Source organism: Phyllobates terribilis, unplaced genomic scaffold, assembly GCF_046119375.1.
Source record: "Phyllobates terribilis strain yellow unplaced genomic scaffold, ASM4611937v1 Scaffold_4__5_contigs__length_816908805, whole genome shotgun sequence".
Classification (NCBI taxonomy): Eukaryota; Metazoa; Chordata; class Amphibia; order Anura; family Dendrobatidae; genus Phyllobates; species Phyllobates terribilis.
The window spans coordinates 107584642-107609173 of record NW_027362764.1 but is presented as its reverse complement, the minus strand read 5'-3'; the positions used below and the strand labels follow the sequence as shown (position 1 = coordinate 107609173).

The 24532-nt window shown below is 42.8% G+C and overlaps 1 protein-coding gene across 10 annotated transcripts in view; it reads right to left on the bottom strand.

Moving 5' to 3' along the window:
* The window catches only part of DIP2C (disco interacting protein 2 homolog C), a 542404-nt gene that overhangs the window by 151329 nt on the left and 366543 nt on the right, over positions 1–24532 (bottom strand). For all 10 annotated transcript variants that reach the window (XM_073677658.1, XM_073677663.1, XM_073677660.1 and 7 more), the window contains 5 exons: positions 22261–22384; positions 21698–21807; positions 19913–20015; positions 17083–17147; positions 3632–3725 (listed from right to left, as the gene is read on the bottom strand). In XM_073677658.1, the coding sequence (XP_073533759.1) occupies positions 3632–3725; positions 17083–17147; positions 19913–20015; positions 21698–21807; positions 22261–22384 (496 nt within the window). The remainder of the gene's footprint in view (positions 1–3631; positions 3726–17082; positions 17148–19912; positions 20016–21697; positions 21808–22260; positions 22385–24532) is intronic.

Genomic DNA, 24532 nt, shown 5'->3' with positions numbered 1-24532 from the left:
AACAAGACCTTAAAATCGATGTTAAGGAAAATTGTGGAGCAGGAAGGGTGAGACTGGGATTGCCTGCTGCCATAACTACTGTTCTCCATTAGGGAAGTTCCCCAGAGCTCTACAGGGTTTTCGCCATTTGAGCTGCTGTACGGACGGCACCCTCGGGGACTTCTGGACATAGCAAAGGAGACCTGGGAAGCAGAGGTTACACCCCACCGGAGTGTCATCGAGCATGTGGCCAAAATGCAGGACCGGATCGAAAGGGTAATACCAATCGTGAAGGAAAGCCTTCCACAGGCATAAGAAGCCCAGGAGAGGGTCTACAATCGGGCAGCAAGGCTGAGACAATTCAACCTGGGAGATCGGGGGTTGGTACCCACGGTCGAGAGTAAGTTCCTGTCTAAGTGGCAAGGACCGTACGAAGTAGTTGAGAAGCTGAATGAAGTCAACTACAAGGTCCATCAGCCGAGTAGAAGGAATCCATACCAGATCTACCACATCAACTTACTGAAGCCGTGGCAACACAGGTAATCGGTGGAACTCCATCCCTAGGGGCAAGTCCTGAAGCCAGGGTCGAGGACATTACAGTGGAAGACACTGTCACCGGTTCAGAAACAACAGTGCCGAGAACTTGGAGAGAAACCAAGACTTGTTCTCAAAATTGCCCGGATGTACGCAAGTTATGGAGCATGAAATCCTGACGGAACCGCACAAACAGGTAAACCAAAGGCCGTATCGAATTCCCGAAGCCCCCTGTGAGGTGATCTCCAAGGGGGTGAGGAGAATGTTGAGCCTGGGCGTTATCGAGGAATCTAAGAGCAGCTGGTCCAGCCCGACTGTTCTTGTGCCTAAGCCGGACAGAGAATGGCGGTTCTGTAACGATTACAGGAAGCTAAATGACGTGTCCAAGTTTGATGCCTACCCGATGCCCCGGGTCGATGAACTTATTGAGAGGCTGGGGCCTGCCAGGTACATCACTATCCTGGACTTAACAAAAGGGTACTGCAAGATTTGCCTGGCCCCAGGGGCCAAGGAGAAAACGGCCTTCTCTACAACTGATGGGTGTTTTTAATATACTAGGGTGCCGTTCGGGCTACAGGAAGCCAAAGGGGGCCATGGACCGGATTCTGGGATCACATAAAAAACACACTGCCGCTTACTTGGACGACATAGTGATTTTCAGCTCAGATTGGGGAATCCACTTGCAGAAAGTCCAGGCAGTACTGGATGCATTGAGAACTGCCGGGTTTACCATAAACCCAAAAAATGCGCAATAGGAAAAAAAGAGGCGAAATACCTGGGCTACGTGGTTGGAAGGGGCAAAATAAAACCGCAAATGAACAAAGTGGAGGCAATCCAGAATTGCCTGCAGCCAGCCTCCAAGAAACAGGTACGGGCCTTTCTGGGTATCGTGGATTATTATTGGCGATTTATTCCGAATTTCGCCACAATAGCGGCACCTCTGACAGACTTACTTAGAGGTACGAACACGGCGATGGTTAAGTGGTCTTCTGAGGCAGAGATAGCGTTCCAGGAGCTGAAACATGCCCTTTGTAATCAGCCGGTCTTGATAGCACCTGACTTCCGGAAAGAGTTTGTGCTCCAGCCGGACGCCTCAGACGTCGGCATAGGAGCCATCTTATCACAGGAGGTAAATGGGGAGGAACACCCCATTCTGTACCTGAGCAGGAAATTCTCGGCCTGAGAAAAGAATTATGCAATTGTGGAAAAGGAGTGGCTTCCCGTCAAGTGGGCGGTTGATATCCTTAGATACTACCTATTAGGCCTCAAATTCAGACTGGTCTCAGACCATGCACCCCTGAGATGGATGAGGGAACAGATGGGAAAAAATGCCTGGGTGACCAGGTGGTTCCTGGCCCTCCAAGACTTTAGTTTTTTGGTAGAGCACAGGCTTGGGAAACTGCATGCTACTGTAATGCTGAATCCCTGTCCAGACTTACCTGTCTAATGAGTAAAGGTGCCAAACCCCCGGCTTTGAACAGAGGGGGGTAATACGTGACAAAGTCACTGGTAGTGTGTCAGAAGGGAGGTATGTGTTGCTGAGACTCTTAGACTCAGTGATGTGAAAACATGCAAGTTCTCCTGCACAAGTAGGTGCAGAGAGAATTAATACAACCACATTTACAAGGGTATGTTTTCAGTGGATAACAAAAGTGCAGGGAGGGATGTTATCCACCATCCCTCCAATCAGGAGAGTGTCTGGGTTTTAAATAGTCAGCACTGACACTCAGGTATGTTCAGTACCTGGGGAAATTTTGCTCCAGAAGGGAGCTAGCACAGGCTAGACTAATTGTGAGTGGCCAGACCTTGGCCGAGATACGGACTGTGCTGCAAGTTTTGTATTTTGTTTTGTCTCTTTAGCGGAATGGGCTGTGTTTTCTTTTTGGACTCCTGGGTAATTTATGACTACTAAATAAACTAACCCGAAAATTTAAAGAGAAAGTATCTCGTATTTTACCTCTGCATACAGCCGAGCTTGTCGCTATACTGCAGGCTGTATCGGGAGAGACCTATTTCTCAAGGGGTGTATAGGGAGAGACCTTTAACTTAAGGGCTGTGGGCGGGGAGAAGCGATCACGGACCCGCCTGTCTGACTAGTTTCCAGGCTAATAAACTGTTTCAGCATTAAACATATATGGCTGGAATCGTGCAGCCACTGTCTGATACATGCTGCCGGATCCACAGGCAGCATGTATCAGATGTCAGGTTCACTTTAAGCAAGCCTCTTTTCTAGACACTTAATGAAAGGAGGTTGCCACAAACAATATTTATCATTTATCCACAAGATATGTGATAAAAATAATTGCTGTTAATCCAAATGCTGGTGCTGGTAACCTCACTGATCATGAGAAAAGGAGTCAAGCATCCTCTGATTGATTGGAGAGCACTTGCGCAATATTGCACCATTCACTGTCTATGAGATTCATGAGGATAGCTGAGCAATCTACTTTGTGATCTCAATCAGTTCCATAGGCAGTGAATAAAGTGGTAGTGCGCCGATGCGACTATCACTCCAGACTCACTGGACACTTGTTCTCATGATCAGTGGCATTTTGATGAAACCCACCCATACATCTTAGTTTACATTTTTAAAAGATTCATGGCTGAATCTTGGTGGATCCACAACGGGTCCATCAAGTGTCTGACAGATACAACAACTGTGAACAAAGACTATTTGTTTTTTTTTTGCTTACTCTAAGGTCCAAATTCATAATTTGCAGTTTTTTAAGTTACTTTCCTTTTTGTTGGCGCACACAAAAATTGTCAAAAATCACAAGTTTCGTAAAATGTCACAAAATTCTGACAAAATACTGGCGTAATCAAAGACACACCGTGGGGGACAGGAATGAAGTTGTGCCAAATTTTATGACTTTTTTACAAAATCATACATAAAGAATCAGCTAAAAACATATTAAATCGATTAATTCCGCACAAAAGTGGAAACAGAAGACAAACAGAACCAGACGAACACATAAAATAGACTTCAGAAATTACGCAAACAGAATAATGAATTGGGCGCAACCAAAACAAAGGCACAAAACAAGACAAAAATCAAAGTGTATCAGGGCCTGACTATCTCATAACTTTAGAAAAGTTGAAAACCAAAGTTGCACTTTACCTTTGTACTGGCAAACTTTCTGTATCCACGACAAGGGATTGACTTTCATGAGAGAGTAGGGGATGCTGATCACATGCATCATATTCATGACACTCTGAAATCAAAACACAGTGATCCTTGATTATAGAAGGAGGGAAACGAGATCTTCCAGGATAATTAATCCGCTCAGAACAGCAGCAGCGCTAATTTTCTAATTTAATTTTTGCCTTCTCTAGGCATTTTCACGAGTACACTTAAAAGTTAATGTTCATAATAATTTAGAAACATGAACATTTTACACCGTTGTAAAGAGCGCTGCACATTATCTGTGAAAATATATGATACAGCGCAGTCATCAGCAACGTCCTTGTAATGCAGAAGCAGACCCCGCCAGCTGTTTATGGAGGAACCCAGAGAAAGTCCTACAATCTTACATTCCTAATGGTGGAGACATTAGCACGTATAACACTTATACAGTCATTGTCCAAAAATATCAATGCAATGAAATGAATGGAGGTCCCTGAAGGAAGGATAAAAATTTCTGCTGCATTGTGTATAATTTAAGGACAGTGTGAATTACAGCTCTGGAGTGAGGTCGTGCTGCATAGTCCAGTGCTGGGAGAAAGTTTATTCTACCAAAAAAACACTTTTCACCCCATTTTCTGTTTCTATCCTCATAAAATTGTTTTTGCAAAGGCATATTGGAAGGTATCATTAAAGGGAATATGTCAGCATGTTTTTGCTATGTAATCCAAGAGCAGAATGGTGTAGGGACAGAGACCTTGATTCCAGTGTTGAATCACTTACTGGGCTGCTTGCTGCCGTTTTGATAAAATCCCTGCAAAATCCCATACATGCAGATTTTTCCCGCCAGGTAGAAGCGTTTGTCAAGCGTTTTTGCATGCATTTCCGCATGCGGGTTATCAAGCGCTTTCCAAGCGATTTTAGCATCACTTGGAAAAGTGCTTGACAACTTGGTCACACTATATAAATCCATGCAACCCGCATGGATTTATATAGTGTGACCAAGTTAATAGTTAAAAAAAAGAATAGGAATGGTAAAAGCTAAAAAATAAAGATTATACTTACCTTCTGATGGCCCCTGGTATTTTCTCCGCTACGTCCGGTCTGTTGTATGGGTCGCGGTGATGTGAAAGGACCTGCCATGACGTCATTTAGTCATGTGACAGGTCACGCGACCGATGACGTCGGCGGTTGCGTGACCTGTCACATGACTAAATGACATCATGGCAGGTCCTTTCACATCACCGCGACCCATACAACAGACCGGACGCATCACTGAGGAGACCGGGGGCCATCAGAAGTTAAGTATAATCTTTATTCTTTATTTTTTATTCTTTTTTTAACAGGTTCTATGGTACCTGGGTCTTCTCCAAACCCGGGTACCATCCGTACATTGAACCGTATGATATCCGCATGTGCACATGTAGTCATATTATGCGATTCAATGCAAGTCAATGGCGGCAATTACGCTGCGTGTCCGCAAAATGAATGGAGATGCTGCGTATTTTTTCGCAATGATAATCTGCAGCGGAAATTTCCTCAGCATGTGCGCAGCACATACGGATTATCATTGGGGACAATGGGGCACGAATTACCAAGGGTTTTTTAAGCGTTTTCCCTGCGGAAATTCCGCGGCAAAAACGCTTGAAAAACACATAGTGGGCACGCAGCCTAAATGTATCAGTGGTCAGAGTGCCGAGTATAACCCCACCCACACACCTGATTGGCAGCTTTCTGTGAAATCTGCCAATCAGTGGTGGGGGCGGAGTTACACAGATTAGCCTGACTTGCCTGCACATGAGACCTAGCCCTCTAGTGATAATATCCTGCTGATAAAACACTGATTTTATCAAAACTACATTAAACAGCGCAGTTAGTGACACATCGCTGGAATCAGGGTCTCTGTCCCTACATCATGCTGCTCTCAAATTAAATAGCAAAAACCTGCTGACAGATTCCCTTTAAAACGGTACTGTACTTTGAATAAACTTTGCATAAAACAATAGTACAGGCAGGCGATAATAAGAAACTTTGCAATATATCTAAATCAGAGAAATCAGCTTCCTTCCCCACTTATCAGACACTTCTTGCTTCCTGAACTCACAATCCACTGGAAAAAAGTATCTGTGTTCTCTAATAGAAATGTGTCTAGAAGCAGCTCATCCCCAGGAAAACAAAGTGATCGACAGTCCAAATTCAGACATACCTGATCAACCTCTTCCTCAACGATCAGTTGTCTACGACCTCCATACGCATTAGACTGTCAGCCGAACCCATCGATACTGGTGGGTTCAGCCAATATTAGTCTAATGTGTATGGGAAGAAGCACTCCCATCAAAATTTTTATCCTCTTAATATATTGCAGTTATCATATTTTATAGCACTGTGTACTCACAATGGCTAATTTTGCCTTTCTATCCAGTTAATTCTTCACTTTTCCATTAGGTCTATGACATCACGTGATTAAAAACTGACTAGCTGACTCCTTCTAAGTTCTATGTAGAAAAAGGAGGTCAATTTTCCCTGTATGAGTCATCAGTCACAGCAAAAGTCCCTGGCGGGGGAAGGAGGAAGCAGCTGGGTCAGAAGTTGAAGAGGGGAATGACTTTTGCAGGGACAAGAGACTTCCTGTTTCTACAAAGCAGAGAAAAGAGAAGAATTTATCAGGTAGAAAGGTAAAATGAGCAATTGTAAGTGCACAGTGCTGTATAATATGATGACTACAATAGATTAAGGGGATACAAACTTTGATGGGAGGAGGCGTGCTTGGTCAGATGAGAGTATATTCGATCCCTGGGCACCAAGGACTGTACATGGAGAGCACTTGGACCCATTATTGCCAGTGCACATGGCCGATTTTCTACAAGGATAGATGGTCTGCAAGGTAAAAAATGCAACATGTTCTATTTTCCAGACCAGAATAAGGAATGCAATGTTAAGGCAACTCTGCCACCAACCTGCAATACACACAAGCACATAGAGCCGGTCACATCTGCAAATTGCCAGTGCAACTGGCTTGATATTTAATACGACCATCTGAACCTGGCCTAAAGGGGACTATAGACCTTAGATTGATCCAGTTTTAGACTTCACAATTTCAAAAGGATATTCAGAAGTTAGAGTCAGTTCAAAGGCAGCAACTAGAATATTTCAAGTGATGGAGGTCTCTCCTATGATGAGAGGTTGAAAAAGTTGGGCTTGTTTAGCTTAGAAAAAAAGACGCCTCAGAGGGGATCTCATTTATATGTTTAAGCAAAAAGGACTGGCACATGATTTATTCCTTCCAAGGACCATAAAAAGGACCTGGAGACATTCATTAACGTGGAAGAAAGGCGATTTCAGCAGATAAACAGGAAAGGGTTCTTTACAGTCAGAGCAGTCGGACTGCGGAATGCCGAACACAAGAGGTAGTGATGGAAGACAATACATCAGCTTTTCAACAACAAATAGCATCATGGGTTATAAACAATCGAGCGATAGAGAATGTATAACTTGGTGAAACTACAGTATGTCTTTTTTCAACCTATGTAACTACATGTGCATCTTAATGATATCCCGCTATTAAACTATAGTTTAAAAACATTATTAATCCCAGCAGTTCAGTATTTCAAGTGTCGATACAGATCTTATTACATAAAAAACAAACTAAAGCAAGTGTGAAAAGAGGCAAAAAAATTCCACCAGTAGGTCAACTATCGAAGAGCAGAAACTATAAGAAACAAGGGTTTTGTTTCAAATACATAAAAAATCTGACTCTCCGCTTGTAAAATTAAGTATCCAGGTAGGAGGAGTGTTTTCCCAAAAATAAGTAAAAAAATGAAACCAAATCTGAGTCTCCTATTAGATGCAGCCATAGCTCCCTTAGGTCCTGACATGAAACTCACTGAATAATAACTAAGCTATTGTCTATCGTAAAGCGGCCTTAGACATTGCAGGGCATAGAGCCAGCTAATGGACTAATGGTCGCTCTTGGAGCCATTTGCTCTACAGATATCATAAATGCAATCAACCAAGACTAAAACATGCATGCTCATTCTTACTAATCATCCCCTGGGGACAGGACTCTCCAGAACAGCCAACAGTCAACAATAAACCAGAAAACGTCAAGCGGCCAACCTAAACATATTTACCACGCTTGGATCAAGTATTGTTCTAAGGGGCACACAGATTTAAGCCCCCCCATACCCACTAGATTAACGTCTAATGTGTATTGGGCCCTGGATTGTAGGGGGAGTTAAAGTGATTGTCCAATCTTAAACTACAAGTCTTCAGTCACTATGTGCCTGCAGACTTGTGAATCCTCACATCGCACACACTGCACACGGTGTGGACTCTCTGGTGTCAGCGCTGAGAGAGGTGGGTGCTTGACAGCAAGTATGTGATTTGCATACATACCGTCATGTACTGACTAGATGAACGCAGCCTTGCTCAATATGAGTTTATTGAGAGTGGTTGCACACAGTCTAATCTGAATGTGTCCGGAAGAATGCAAATCACATATTTGTGGTCACATGACCGCCCGTGGCGTTGGAGAATCTACACAGCGCACAGTGCACACTGTGAGGATTCACAAGCCTGCAGTCACATAGACTTGTAGCATAAGGCCGGACAAACCCTTTAAGGATCTGGTGTAGAACCCAGCGTATAACAGGAAAAGGGGAGGGAGCCGTACAACTAGGGAAAGAGAGAGTGGAGACTCCTAAACATATCTAACGACAAACCCTGACTCCCCTATAGACCCTAAATAGGTTCTGCACCTATCACAGAGCAGGAAACTTGGCCCTAGCTGACCCAAAGGGCTAGGCCCTAGGTAGGGAGGTGGAGGGGTGAGCACTCAGTCAGCCCCACTGCAACTAAAGTACACACAGGGGAAACAATGGAATACACTTAGGTCCAAGATGACACTGGAAAAAACACAGCAACAATCCACGAAGGAACCCCAAGATAATTCTAGTCAACTACTAGAATCCCAGGCCTGAATAGGTATAACACACTATCACCAGCAACTCTCTGAGGATCTGAGTGTATTTAAAGGGGTTGTCCGTTACTTTATTTAAGTTGCCCAATGTATTCAGCATGTGGGCATAAGTATCTCTGTAAATACCTTGTGTTGTAGATACTGCCTGTGAGTGGCGCTATTGGTGGCCGCTCACAGGCATCATGTGACCCTCGGCTGCAGCCGGCTCTGACATCCGCTGACGTCACAAGTTGCGGCTGCAGCCGAGGGTCCCTCTTCCTCGTTACACCGGTGGCTGCTGGGTTGTGGGCAGGGGGTTACCCCGTACGTCACACCCGGCATCCACCGCACGCTCTCCCTCTCCTCATTCATTGGGAAAGCGCGCGGTGGATGCTGGGTGTGACGCGGGGAATAACCCCGCCCACAACCCAACAGTCACCGCGGGGACCCCAGCACTGAGTCACGCCTCGCTTGGCGTGACGTCAGCGCAGGGTCACGTGATGCCTGTGAACGGCCACCGATAGCGCCACTCACAGGCATTATCGGCAACACAAGGTATTTACAAATATACTTATGCCCTCATGCTGAATACATTGGACAATTTAAAAAAAGTACCGGACAATTTCTTTAAGGACACAGCAAGGAAGTGCTGATTAACAGAAGAAAGGTGAGGATACCTCAGGGTCCTAAAGGGAAAGGTATAATCCCCAAGTAAGGTGAGGATCACTGCTGGGTCCTAAAGAGAGAAGAATCATAAAAGGATCAGGGAGATGTTTGTAAGGCCAAACGCACTGACCTTCTACAGCTGGACCCCGTATGACTGTCTGTCAACCCTGACATACCTGTGACATCTGCCATGTCTGATTTCAGACTGCTGAGCCATTTATTTTCCCTAAGAGATGTCTGGCAGTGGTGCTCTCATAGAGAACACAGGACCTTTCAGCAGCGCTCATGTTTATGGGTCAGGAGAGAGAGTTGATGTAGGTACGATCAGATGTACCATCATTCGGCTGACAGATATCCAAGATGAGTGGGGGGCTTTAGTCTCATCCATTTATTGTCATTTCCAGGATTAGTTTCCATTGTTACATGATGCAGGGTTATATGAGGATAACTTATATTTTTATATTTTAATTCTCATTTAGCGACATTCACTCGCTCTGTTTCAATCCAAAAATCAATTTTCTTCAATAACACTAACAAAGGCATTAATAGCAAGTGAAATATTACCCAAAGCAATACCGAACACGTATCAAAAACAACAGCTCAACCTTTGTTCTTGCAGATCACAAGCGCAGCGCCCTCCTGGGGATCCAACATCCGAGTCACCTTCACGCATCTACTAGGAATACATTTCCAAACTCAAATTAGATGGAAATGTGAGATGTGCAAATCAAGATGATGCTCAAAAAGGGCAAAGTAATGGAAAAAGGAAGAGCAGGTGGTGGATTTAAGAGCAGAGCTCCTCGGTCTATCTGATCTGACTTAATCATTACCTACAGAGCGGTTATCATATAGGACACACAAGAACAGATCAGAAAAAAAGATTAAAGGGCTTCATCTGTAAGTAAGTGGCCCCTCTCACACCTTCACCACACTTCTGGCAACACCAATTCCACATATTTGAAACCTCAAAATTATAGACCCCCCTTTAAAGGTCTAGCAACTAAAGAATAGAAATTCTCTTGAAAAATAATGAGTGAAAATCTTAAAGGAAGTGCAAAGTAAAATCCTGTATGATTGGTAAATATGAAACAAAGCCAGAAAAGGGTCTCATTTTCAGTTTTAACTATGGAAAAAATATTTTAAAACTAAATTACAATGTCACTATTTTCCAGACCCCTTATTGGTAAATAAGAAACTGAAAAAATATAATTTTTTAACTTCTTGGAGACACAGATATTTTGTATTTTTTACTTTTGTTTTTTTCTTCCTCACATTCCGAGGGCCATAACTTATTTTTCCATTGACGTAGCAGATTGTGGCACTGCATGACACAATTAATTTTACCATTTGATGCATTGAAAAATGCAGGATAGTGGAGTCAAAGTACATTTTGGTGGAGTCTGAGTTGGTATAAAATTAACCAAGTCGGACTCCTAAAATATATAATAAATTGGTACAGTAGTTCAATGCAGGATGTGCTGTAAATGTTTTCATAAGAATTTGGGAAAGTTATGAAATGTCCTATAAATGTCTGTTCTGTTCCTGATCTAAGGATCCCGGCTTTTAGTTCAGATGAATTTGGGCTTCACGCTCAGTAGTGAGGAGTCGGAGTTGGAGTCAGGGAAATTGAGGAGTCGGAGTCGGAGTCAGGGAGATTGAAGAGTCGGAGTCAGGGATATTGAGGAGTCAGAGTCAGGGAAATTGAAGAGTCGTGGAGTCGGAGTCAGGGAAATTGAAGAGTCGGAGTCGTGGAGTGAGGGAAATTGAGGAGTCGGAGTCGTGGAGTCAGGGAAATTGAGGAGTCGGAGTGAGGGAAATTGAGGAGTCGGAGTGAGGGAAATTGAGGAGTCGGAGTGAGGGAAATTGAGGAGTCGGAGTGAGGGAAATTGAGGAGTCGGAGTCAGGGAAATTGAGGAGTCGGAGTGAGGGAAATTGAGGAGTCGGAGTGAGGGAAATTGAGGAGTCGGAGTGAGGGAAATTGAGGAGTCGGAGTGAGGGAAATTGAGGAGTCGGAGTGAGGGAAATTGAGGAGTCGGAGTGAGGGAAATTGAGGAGTCGGAGTGAGGGAAATTGAGGAGTCGGAGTGAGGGAAATTGAGGAGTCGGAGTGAGGGAAATTGAGGAGTCGGAGTGAGGGAAACTGAGGAGTCGGAGTGAGGGAAACTGAGGAGTCGGAGTGAGGGAAATTGAGGAGTCGGAGTGAGGGAAATTGAGGAGTCGGAGTGAGGGAAATTGAGGAGTCGGAGTGAGGGAAATTGAGGAGTCGGAGTGAGGGAAATTGAGGAGTCGGAGTGAGGGAAATTAAGGAGTCGGAGTGAGGGAAATTGAGGAGTCGGAGTGAGGGAAACTGAGGAGTCGGAGTCAGGGAAATTGAGGAATCGGAGATAGGGAAATTGAGGAGTCGGAGGCAGGGAAATTGAGGAGTCGGAGGCAGGGAAACTGAGGAGTCGGAGTCAGGGAAATTGAGGAATCGGAGATAGGGAAATTGAGGAGTCAGAGTCAGGGAAATTGAGGAGTCGGAGTCAGGGAAATTGAGGAGTCGGAGTCAGGGAAATTGAGGAGTCGGAGTCAGGGAAATTGAGGAGTCGGAGTCAGGGAAATTGAGGAGTCGGAGTCAAGGAAATTGAGAAGTCGGAGTCAGGAAAATTGAGGAGTCGGAGTCAGGGAAATTGAGGAGTCGGAGTCAGGGAAATTGAGGAGTCGGAGTCAGGGAAATTGAGGAGTCGGAGTCAGGGAAATTGAGGAGTCGGAGTCAGGGAAATTGAGGAGTCGGAGTCAGGGAAATTGAGGAGTCAGGGAAATTGAGGAGTCAGGGAAATTGAGGAGTCGGAGTCAGGGAAATTGAGGAGTCGGAGTCAAGGAAATTGAGAAGTCGGAGTCAGGAAAATTGAGGAGTCGGAGTCGGTCGCTTGGCTTACTGACTCCACAGCCCTGGAAAAATGGCAAAATGATTCCAAGTAGGATGGTACTGCAATCTATTGTATAATTACCGCTCTAATATGAAGCACAGACACAGGCCGGGCTTCATAGAGATGCTAACATGGTAGACAAAGGGCACTGTCGCGGCCAGATGGGTGGGGGGGTCCATGGGTGTCAGAATTGACTAACACTCGACCTCTTAAATGCCACAATTGACAGCGGCATTTAAGTGGTAACTCTGTTTGCCAGCTGTAAAACACAGCAGACACCCTTGCTGTATGGAGGAAGGGGAAGCAGATGCTAAGTTTGCCACATACAGTAGGTGAGAAAATCTATGGCATAAATGTAAGGCGAATGTCACCAAAGGGTAAAAGTTAGTACTTAAAGGGGTTGTCCACTACATTTATTTCCTTTTAAAATGAACACATCATGGTTCTTAAAAAAAGAAACACATACTCGCCTACCAGACCCTCGCTGCCCCTCGGTACTGGTGCTCTAAACGCATTCTATCTGAGCGGAAAGAAATAGTCTCCTGCAGCCAATCAGTGGACAATGATTGGCTGCAGCAGTCACCTGACATCCCCCGCAGGAAGAGGATGCAGGAGATAGAGGGGGAAATGCAGCTGCAATTAAAAAGTATGACAGTATACAGATCCCCATGTATGAGGCCACGTTCACACGTTCAGTATTTGGTCAGTATTTTACATCAGTATTTGTAAGCCAAAACCAGGAGTGGGTGATAAATGCAGAAGTGGTGACGTGCTTCTATTATACTTTTCCTCTCCTGGTTTTGGCTTAAAAATATTGATATAAAATAGTGACCAAATACTGAACGTGGTCTAATAGTAGCTGGTGGTGGTCTTTTTTTTTTTTTTTTTAACCTGACAAACCCTGTATATGCTTTATTAGGGCATATTTGATTTAAAAAGGGTGCTACCAGAACGGCATGTATCGCATGTGCAAGATGGCGCATTTTGGGGGGTGATTCGGACAAACCCCTTTAAGGAGGACCTTACAGCTCTGCTTGCGTTTCTACTTTAATCCTTGGAGCCCTTCCCATCCCTCTTGTCCTGTAGATCTTAATATTAGCCATATTCAAGAATCGCAATCATACTGAAATTCTGTAATGACGGCCATTATGGAGTCTTAATAAAAGTTCTTTTCATGGAGAGTGGTCTATTTAAGTGAAGTGGAGGTGAAAACGATCCCAGACGGAAACACGAGATGTTGGAAAGCCGAGGCTTTGTGTGCTGGTAAAGGCAGGTGATAATACAGAGACAAAGTAATCAGTAAATGAATCACAGGGACCGTTTGCGCACAGTTATTGTCAGACCATAGAGCAAGCAAACGCACTGATGTAATCTGAAATGAAGGATTATTGTCATCTTTATGGGCTTAAATGGCCCTTTGTGACATGCAAAGATGGAAGTACACAGTCACAGAACAGGTGCTATAGTGAGTACTGTGTGCAAAACGAGCCTCCGCTGCGAGGCTCCGAATGATTCTAGAAATGAAAGACCCTCCGCGGACCGCTCATCCTGCAGCATGACATAACGCACGGCTTCATGAAAACATAATAAAGCCAAAAACATCTGTACTATGGTGTCTGATATCGCGAGGTGGGGACGGTATAACAACCTGCAATCGGCAAGTACGTTACTGCGAAGAACACGGAAACCACGTCCAAAAAGTAAATGGTCGTAGAGATAAAACCGTCATGAAGAACTCAATGTCAATACATAGAAGGGCAGAGAAGAGTCATTTGTGATCCTTCATGCCTTTCTTCAGGCAGCAAATGGCTGTCACGGCAAAGAGGAATCCGACCAACAGATGTCTCATTTTAGCGTTCTCTGGGCCCCCATACAGTAAGTTTTTGCATAGTATGAACAGCTGCTGATATAACCCAGTGACGCCCATCTGGCGGCCTGGACAAGGCAAATTCATACAGAGCAGCTGCCTTCCCCACAATAATCATATATGGGTCCCCCTCGCACGCCGAGTGTTCTGCCTGGTTATAAAGCACTAAACACTATTTTTCATCCATTTATGGAGGCATTTTGGGAATTGTCCTTTTCCAAAAGTTGTATTTTGTGACTAATGTATTCATGAGCCTTTTAATATACACATGACGGTGTGCCATCCATATCATCATACAGTGCCTTGAAAAAGTGTTCATACCCTGTGAGCGTTTATACATGGTTTCACAATACACCCACAGACGTAAACGTTTTTCATAGGGATTTTATGTGATATACCAACACTAAGTGGCAAGTATTTGTGAAGTGTAAAAGAGATGATACATGGTTTTCTAAAAATTTTAAAAATATAAATCTGTAAATGATGACATGCATTTGTATTCGGCCCCCTGAGTCAATACTATGTAGGACCACCTTTCACTGCAGTCTTCTGGTGTCTGTCAGCTTTGTACATCTAGAGATTGGAGTTTTTGCCGTTCTCCTTTGCACACTCGCTCTAGCTCAGTGAGATTGGAAGGAGACGTCTGTGAACGGAAATTTTCAAGTCTTACCACAGATTCTCAATGGGATTTAGGCCACGGCCCCACTATCACTATTTGGTCAGTATTTTTTCTCAGGAGTGGGAGTCAAAACCAGGAGTGGGTGATAAATGCAGAATTGGTGACTTGTTTCTCTTATACCTTTTCTGTGATTGTTCCTCACCTGGTTTTGGCTCCCAATCCTGAGAAAAAATACTGACCGAATACTGATAGTGGGGCCGGGCCTTAGGCCTGGACTGTGACTGGGCTGTTCACACACACGAATATGCTTTGATCTAAACCATTCATTGTCGCTCTGACAGTACGTTTAAAATCGTTGTCCTGTTGGAAGGTGAACCTACACCCCAGTCTCAATTCTTTTGCAGTCTCTAACAGGTTTTCCTCCAGGATTGCCCTGCATTTAGCTCCATCCATCTTCCCATTAGCTCTGTCCAGCTTCCCTTCACTGCTTGAACAAAAGCCACCCCACAACATGATGCTGCCACCACCAGGTTTGACGGTGGGGTTGGTGTTTTCAAACGATGTACAGTGTTGGTTTTCCTCCACACATAGCATTTTTGCATTTAGCTCAAAAATCTCTACTTTGGACTCATCTGACCAGAGCACCTTCTTCCACATGCTAGCTGTGTCCCCTACATGGCTTTCTTTTTGCAAACTAGGACTTCTTATTGCTTGCATTCAAAAATTGCTTTCTTTTTGCCACGCTTCCATAAAGGCTAGATTTATGGAGTATACGACTAAGGGCTCGCTCACACTAGCGTATAACATGGCCGAGTGCTATGCAATGTTTTCTTGGATAGCACTCGGCCCAATGCTATACTATGGGACTGTGCAGATCTGTGATTATTTTCTCATATATGATTCAGTATAAGAAAACAATGGCAGCATGCTGCGAGTGGCTCTTATATTCAGATCGCGCACACCCATAAAAGTCTGTAGGTGTGTGTGAAACAGCAGACTGCACTCGGATGTCACCAGAGTGCAGTCCGATGTACACACACAGAGACAATGGAGAAGATGGAAAAATTACATTCTCCATCCTCTCCACACCTTTGATGTGAGTCTCTCATAGCCACACTATTCTGACAAACAGCAGGGTGGGCAGTGGACATTTAGCCTTGATCCTATACAATGCGTGAATATGTCCTCCCCTGATGACCTATTTGGAGAGACATGTCGGGAGACATGCAAGGCTATCTACAGCAAATTCAGCTGAGGGAAAGCTGTGTACAGTCCTTGTAAGGGCAGGAGTTATGGGGCTGGTAGGGCCAATCTTAGTGAGCCATAGGGCATAACAGGGCTAATGCTCCCGTCTCTGCCTTTTCCAGACTTGATGGGGATTTTGGTCTCTGATGCACTGGATGAGGAGGAATCTTTCTGGTCACATTGCAGATCACAACACTGGAAGAAAGCATCATATTTATCATCCTTAATGAGGACATCCTGTTGGTCTACTGTGACTCATCTTGGAAATTCCTTCGGATCACACTCAAATTAAACTCTCACAAAGTTTGAGCCGAGTGTCATTAGCATAATCGGCCCGATTCTCTCGCATGAGAGAAGATACGGCAATGTGAGCGAACCCTAATAGTTGTACTGTGGACAGATTCTCCCTCCAAACTGCATACAGGAATTCTTAGGTCTTGTTTTCAAAAATGACTTTCCTCTTGCCACTCTTCCATAAAGACCAGATTTGTGGAGTATATGACTAACAGCTTGTCCTGTGGACAGATTCTTCCACCTGAAGCTGTGGATCTCTGCAGCTCCTCCAGTGTGACCATGGGCCTCTTGGCTGCTTCTCTAATTAGTGCTCTCTTTGCTTGGGATGTCAGTTTAGGTGGACGGCCATGTCTTGTTTTGTTTGCAGTTGTGAGATCTTCAGAGCTAGGCTATTTTTTTCTTTTATAACCTAACCCCGCTTTACTCTTCTCCACAACTTTATCCCTGACCTGTCTGATGTGTCCCTTGGTTTTCATTATGCTGTTTGATCCCTAATGTTCTCAAACAAATCTCGGAGGCCTTCACAGAACAGCTGTAGTTATTCTGAGAATAAATGGAGGACTCAATTTACTAATTATGTGACTTCTACAGGCAATTGGTCACTCTGGATTTTCTTTGGGGGTATTAGACTACAGGGGGCTGAATACAAATGAACGTCACAATTTTCAGTTTTATGTTTTTTAAATAATTAGAAATCCAGGTATCATTTCCTTACACTTTACAAATACTTGTAACTTTGTGTTGGTATATCACATAAAATCCCTGCATCCCGCACCCAGACCGTAAAGTGAACAACTCAATATGCACTTGTGAGCAAAACCTTTTAATGAAAATACTTGACAGGATATTAAATAATACTGAGAAAAACAAGTGGTATAATTTGATATCGTACCGTCAGAATCCCATGCCACAGCCCGACATCTTTCTTGAAATCCAAAACATTCACAATGGTTTCAGCTGTGAAAGGAAAATTAAATCTGAGTGTAAGAAAACATTGTACATAAAACACTAAAGTAAACAACAAAAATTCAGTTTTTTTTTTTGTTTGCAAATCCACTTTAACAAAAACGTAACTGTTACATGGATTACTTAAAGGAATTTTCTCAAAAAAAAAAAAGTGATCCCCTATCCATAGGGGGTAGGAAATATCTTGCTAGTTGCTGGAGGTCCAAATGCTGGAACACCCTAGTGATCCTGAGGATGGGAGTCGGCCTCTACTCCATTCATCTCCACTCCAGACAAGACTGTTCTGCACAGCCCAGTACTTGAGCTTCACATTCACAAGATCGCTGAAAGATTCGCAGTCGTTGGACAGCGGATTACCAAGATGTTAGATATCACATGGACAGAGGGATAATTTGTAATTTCGGAAAAATTCCTTTTACTGAGAATTCACAGTTTGGAAACCACTTACTGAAAAATTTTGTAGTCTGCCCCCAATATCTGTCATATCCACATACAACCATGCTGGCATCTGGAAAGCATCACAATAGAAAGCTACCCAATGGACTCTTAAAGGGGAATTCCACTAAAGAGAAAACATTTCTGACATGACTTTGGACACATCACTGGAGTGGAGATCCATGAGCTGATTTCCAACTTAAAGGGGCTTGGCAAAAAATTGAGTTTTCAACACAATATTGAATGACTTAAAGGCGGATGTAAGGAGAGATACCGGTGTAACATCAGTAGGATTTTCCACAAATGTCCAAATATGAAATTGTCTCCTTCAAGTTAATCAAACCTACAGATATCAAAGTGCTTACAGTTGCTTCACTTTTTTTTCCTAGCTATCAGCAGGGGTTTTAGCATTACGAATGTGGCCACCTCATTGGAACAAAAAAAAGTAGTAATATATCTGTGCACGTAAAAAAAAAAACACCAATGTACAGTAGCAAGCAAAAGTTTTGCAATTTTTGAAAGTGTGATTACTTCTGCCCGGTTGTTGTGATGCCATTTTCCTGGTGATTTTAGTAAACCGGAAGCAAATGGTTGTCAGCTGTAAGGAAGAAAATTGTGTTTGACATTGTTTTATCCCTTTATGTGTTCGTTTTCAACATTTGCCGGGCCAAATGTTTTGCATATTTATAATTTATCACCAGATATCAGGAAGCTTATTATTCTGAGAGTGAAGTCAGGCAAAAGCCAAAAAGAGGCAGCTATGGAATTTACCTGTTCTCAGAGTCAAGTGTGACGTATATTAAAGAAAGAAAAAGAAGGTTATGTTACAGCTGCCAAACCTAGAAGTGGACGACCACAGAAAACTTCCTACAGAGTTGATCACATTATTAAGAAAAAGTCAGTATCTGATGTCCATAAAAGTGCTGTACAGATTTTGCACGAAACGAAGGAAGAATATGGGGTCAAAGTGAGTCGCCAAACTGTGGTGCGACGGCTACGAGCAGTAGGGTTGAATGCACGAGTTCCAGTCAAGAAGCCTTTCATCTCTGCAAAGAATCGGAAGGTCCGACTTGAGATTGCCAAAGAACAAACAACACAGCCAATGGAAAGAGACAGATTGGTCTAAGGTGTTGTGGTCAGAAGAATCCAAGTTCAATCTGTTTGGTAGTGATGGCAAGCACTATATACACCGCCCAATTGGAAAACGTAATGATGTAAGGTAGCAAACACCTACAGTGAAACATGGTGGTGGCAATGTCATGGTTGGGGCTGCTTTTCTGCACCTGCCATTGACCCTCCGCATAGAATTGATGGAAATATGAATGCTAAAATGTACAAGGATATACTGGAGAAGGTAATGCTGCCAAATGGTAAAACCAAAGTAGGCAGGGGATGGAAATTCCAGCAAGACAATGATCCTAAGCACATATACAATTTAGTCAAAAGTTGGTTAGCAAAGAAAAATGTTTGCCTGTTGCAATGGCCAAGCCCATCACCTGATTTACACCCTACAGAGCACCTTTGGGATGAGTTAGGGCAACGAGTTGGGAGCCGGACCCATAGCAATAAAGATGAATTGTTTGCAGATTTTCAAATGGAATGAAGCAAATCCCTCAAGATGTCTTGAATACCCTAGTGGCTTCAATGACCCGTCGGTGTGCTGCAGTAATTAAAGCAAGAGGTTATGCTACAAAATATCAAGTTATGGCATTGTAAGCAATGAATTACTCTCTATGCTGTGTACAATAAATAGTACATGCAGAAATTTTGGCAGTCAGTTTTCTTTAATTAAATGACCATAACTATATTCAACAGTATTTGGGTTAGAATTAAGGACTTGCATGATGACAACTTCATGCACTTTCAATTCATCGATAGGAAAATGGCATCACAGCAGCCAGACAGAAGGAATCACACTTTAAAAAAAAAAATGCAAAACTTTTGGTCACTACTGTATATTAGGCGGGAAGATGTTCTATAATGCTTCTCTTGTACGCTCAGCTCCACTCGCACCCCTCCATATCAGTACTGGCATTTCATAGTCTGCAGGTATTTTATGGCACAGGAGGACAATTCTGCTCTATGAGCTTTTTTGATGCTGAAGATGGCAGAAGTCAGTAAGGAGCAGATCTATGACACTGGGTTCCCAATCATGGAAACTCCAACTCATTTTAATCCACTTGAGACCTTGAAAATGACTTTACAGCAAGTTTTAGAGAGAGAAGGAATCTTGATGCAAAAGGAAGAAAAAAATCTACAAATTCTATTAATCAAAGGTTCCATTATTATTTGTAGATATCAGTAGGAGGAGCGTTTCTTACCTTCCGTGTATCCACAGGCTTGTGTGAGCGCTTGGCAATGTGTGAGGAGCGCTATCCTCGTCACGGTCACTCCTAGCACGCTGCCATCTTTACATGTTTTATACTGAAGGGCAAGATACATACAATCAGAATAAATGCACAGCACGTACAATACAAAATAATAATGAATAATTTAACGATGAAAAGTTTCTAATATACATTCCATTTCCTTGACATTTGCTGTGAATGAATGAATGAATGAATGAATGACAGCTTTCGGGTCTAGCTGTGGTTTGCTACAATGTATCAGTGATAAGAGCTAGAAGCCAGGACGTAACAAACAACATTAATCTCTTGTCACCAGAAGCTGATGAGAGTAGGATGGAAAGAGCCACTGGCAGACGGAGTTTTCCTCACCTCCACATTCAACTCTAAGAGACAATCAATGAATCAGAACTTAAAGAGGTTAGAAAAACTAAAATGGTCTTCTTCGTTTTTACTACGCCACCATTGCCCGTAGGCGGTGTCTGGTACCACAGCTCAGTAGTAGTCACATAGATGGGTAATACACAGGTGGCTCAATGGTTAGCACCGTTGCTTTGCAGCCCTGGGTTTAAATCCCACCAAGGACAACATCTGCAAGGAGTTTGTACGTTCTCCCTGTGGGCTTCTTCCGGGTTGAAAGTCATAGGAAACCTTGCGGTAATCTGATATTCAGCTCACCCACGGACCGAGGATCTCCTCTGCACGGACGGTCTTGTAGTATAGCAAGGAACAATGAAGAGGAAAGGAAGCTACATCCAGAACTGGGTCCTCGTAAAAAAATTCTTCTTTATTGCAAATCCATAAAAACTCCAGATATAGAGTAATCGCATACGCGTTTCAGACGGTTACGTCTTTAGTCATTGCATACAATATGTATTGTATTATATGCAATGACTAAGGACGTAATTGTCTGAAACGCGTATGCGATTACTCTATGTCTGGAGTTTTTATAGATTTGCAATAAAGAAGAATTTTTTTACGAGGATCCAGTGCTGGATGTACCTTCCTTTTCTTTTCCTCCGGGTTCTCCAGTTTCCTCCCACACTCCAAAGACGTACTGATTTAGATTGTGAGCTCCAATGGGGACAGTGATACTGTCTGTAAAGCGCTGCGGAATATGATGGCGCTATGCATGTGAGTAAAATGAATAAATTGATAATACCAGAACCAGCTTATAGACAGTGGATGATTGCACCCACTGGGGGTCTCTTTGACCTCTATGAGAACACCAAAACTATTAAATACCCCTCATTCAGCGAGACCCTGATTACAGCGATGTGTCACTTACTGGGCTGCGTTTTCCTGTTTCAATACAATCAGTGTTTTATCAGCATTAAATTATCCCTACAGGCCAACTGGCCTAGTGCATCATCATCCAACCACGTCACCAGCACTGATTAGCAGCCCTCTGTCACTATACAATGTACACAGAAAGCTGTGATGTGGGCGGGGTTATACACAGCTCAGCATTCCGAGCTCTGCTAGACGTGCAGCAGAGAAAACTGTGATTCTACCATAACTGTTGCACTCAGTAAACTAAATGATACATCGCTGGAATCAGGGTCTCTGTCCCCACATCATGCAGCTGTCAGATTACATAGCAATATCCTACTGACAGATTCTCTTTACTATTGTTTAGAACGTCTTTAGAAGTGTGTAGGTTTTCGTGTGCAAGTTCATGGGCAGTAAACCTTCGATATACACAGGATAAATGCTGCTCAGTGGAATAGAAGAGGCAGGCCGCTGGCATTATATACGTACCTCTATATATGCAGTGTCATTATTTGCATCCTTGATATGTGGAAACCAATCACGAGGAGGTTTGGATAGGTGTTTTGATTCTGTGACAAACCATAGCAACTTTGGCCATCCTTAGTTTAAAAAAAAAAAAAAATGGAAAAAAAACAGCAAGTGTTATCTCAATAAAAAAACAAAATTGTTATCCTAATAAAAAGCTCATGGTTCAATTTTATAGCTTCTATATTAAGACTATGAGAACATTGTCTATACCAAGAAATGCTCCTATGTCCTTACAATCAGATCAATAAGATCCATTAGGATTTGTCACATTCGCCTATAATAAAGAAAGTCATAATGCCAAAGCAAACGGAGACTTCTACTGTGATGGATCATGGTTGCTATCTGGCTCATAGTGTAAGCTGCGGTTATTCCTTCACATCAATGTACTCAACCTGCAGTTCTATATAAAACTACTGCGTTGTTGCACATAAAAAGCCTTTTAACAAAACATTTGTATTACTTACTTTCCTTTTTTTACAAAAAACATAAAATGGTCTTCCAATCAAGTGTTTCTAGATCCTCACCTTTAAATTGTGGTATCTCCCCAGTAGGACTCTTTGGTAGTCCTTTATGACAGGCATCGCTAGTCAAGGCCACAGTAACCCCACAGCTTCCTAACAAAAAACCAATCTGCTGGCTCCCTGCATCCTGGAGAAGAGAAAACATAAAACATCAAGAAACAAGAGTTCATACCAAGTGTCCAAAGGTGTCAAGAACCAAAGAGCTGCATGGTTAGTTAACTTCAGCTGCAATACCAAGGGTCATGTAAAACTTTTGTTCACCACACTCAAAAAATTTGGGAAGTTCCATGTTTTTATGTGGCTGTAGATATTATTTGGCATGTGAATAGGATTTTATATGCACACGGGGTTGTCATTTATGTATTAGGTCCTCTAAACCCTATTTTTTTATATTATTCTTAAAGCAGTTCTGTCATCAGATTTCCCAATACAGCTTATATATTTTACATCAATCTCTTAGACTGCATGTGGCGGGTGTATTTACTGTTAAAATCCATGTCAGAATAGCTGCCTAATCATTTTTAAACGTTTAAAGCTCAATTTCCGCCCTAATTGGCAGCTCCTCAGTGGACCTCTCTACTGCTGAGCCCTCACACTGCTCGGTATAAGCTGCAGCTGTCAGCCTAACTGTGTGGATGGAGACTGAATATGACTGAACTTTTACTCTTCAGTTAGACTTATAAAATGCTCCTTTTAATATCAGGATTACACTGACATGGTGACATGATTTTCACAGTAAGTACACCAGCCTCACCAAGTCTAGGAGTTCTATTAAATAATGTATGCAGTTTATATTGTGAAAAATGTTGACAATTTATTTTGTCTTTGGATTTATTTTTCGTGACCATACTTTTTTGGGTGTTTTATCAGGGGTGTTTACTGTAGTGGTAGTATCTGTTCCCATCATGGACACTGAGTTTGTACTTAGTCTTAATTTCTTCTATTGATGGCCTATAATTGATGTAACTAAGCCTTTTAACTTCATTATTGATGGCTTTGCCCACTTATTAGGGTATATGCACACAAAGACTTTTCAGGCAGATTCCGCTCCGAAAAATGCCCGAAAAAGCTCTAAAAAACGCTCAAAAGATTGAACATATGTATTTCTATGTAAAAATTACCTGCTGTTCATATGTTCAGTCTTTTGAGTGCCTTTTAACCACTTCAGGTTTCCAAAGATGATAAGTGGTTAAAGGGAATCTGTCAGCAGGTTTTTGCTATGGAATCTGAAAGCAGCATAATGTAAGGGCAGAGAGCTTGACTCCAGCGATATGTCACTTACCGGGCTCCTTGATTCAGTTTTGATAAAATCTGTGTTTTCTCTGCTTTAGATGTAGAAGTATCAGAATTCTGAGCTGTGCATAACCCCACCCACACCACTGATTGGCAGCTTTCTGACTACGCACAGTGTACACAGAAAGCAGCCAATCAGTGGTGGGGCAGGGTTACACAGGTTAGTTGGACTGCCTGGCACGAGACAACTAGTCCTTAAGAGATAATCTCCTGCTGATAAAACACTGCTTCTATAGAAACTACAGCAAGCTGCTGATTAAGTGACACATCCCTGGAATCAGGACCTCTGCCTCTAGAATTATGCTGCTCTCAAATTAAATAGCACAAACATACTGACAGATTTCCTTTAGAAGATGTGATTGGACCATTCTTCAGAAGTTTTCCGCTCAGTAGACGCTCTTTGCTTTATAATAGAAGTCAATGTGAAGGCTCGAAAGACGCTTGGCATCTGTTTTAGTATTTTGTCATTGTTTTAGCTACAAATACCGACAGCGGTTTCTTCATTATTCAATGGAGATAAAAAAAAAAAAAAAAAAACTATGGAAAATGGCAGTAAAATAAGACACCCCAAAAACGATGGGAAAAAGCTGGCGGCCAAAAACAATGAAAACGACAAAAAAAATACAAAAGATGCTTCATGAAAAAAAGATGGCAAAACATAAGGTCGAATACATGCAAAGTGTAAGAGCACATTCACACTGAGACCATTTCACAGACAAAACCCAAGAAAAAAACAAATTGAACACATACCCTATAGTAAGTAAATAAATAGTAATAGTACATGTAAATAACACAGGGCACCTACTTAACGCCACTTTGACCAAAAAAGCATAAAAGCCATCCTACCGCGACAAGGTGCACCCAAGTCTGGACAGTCCTATCCCGTCTTTAGTATTAAAAGCTTACCTTGTGTCAGCCGTCCTCAATGTGAATAAGGGCAGAGCAGGATAGGGGTCTCAATTGATCAGACACCTGTCCATGG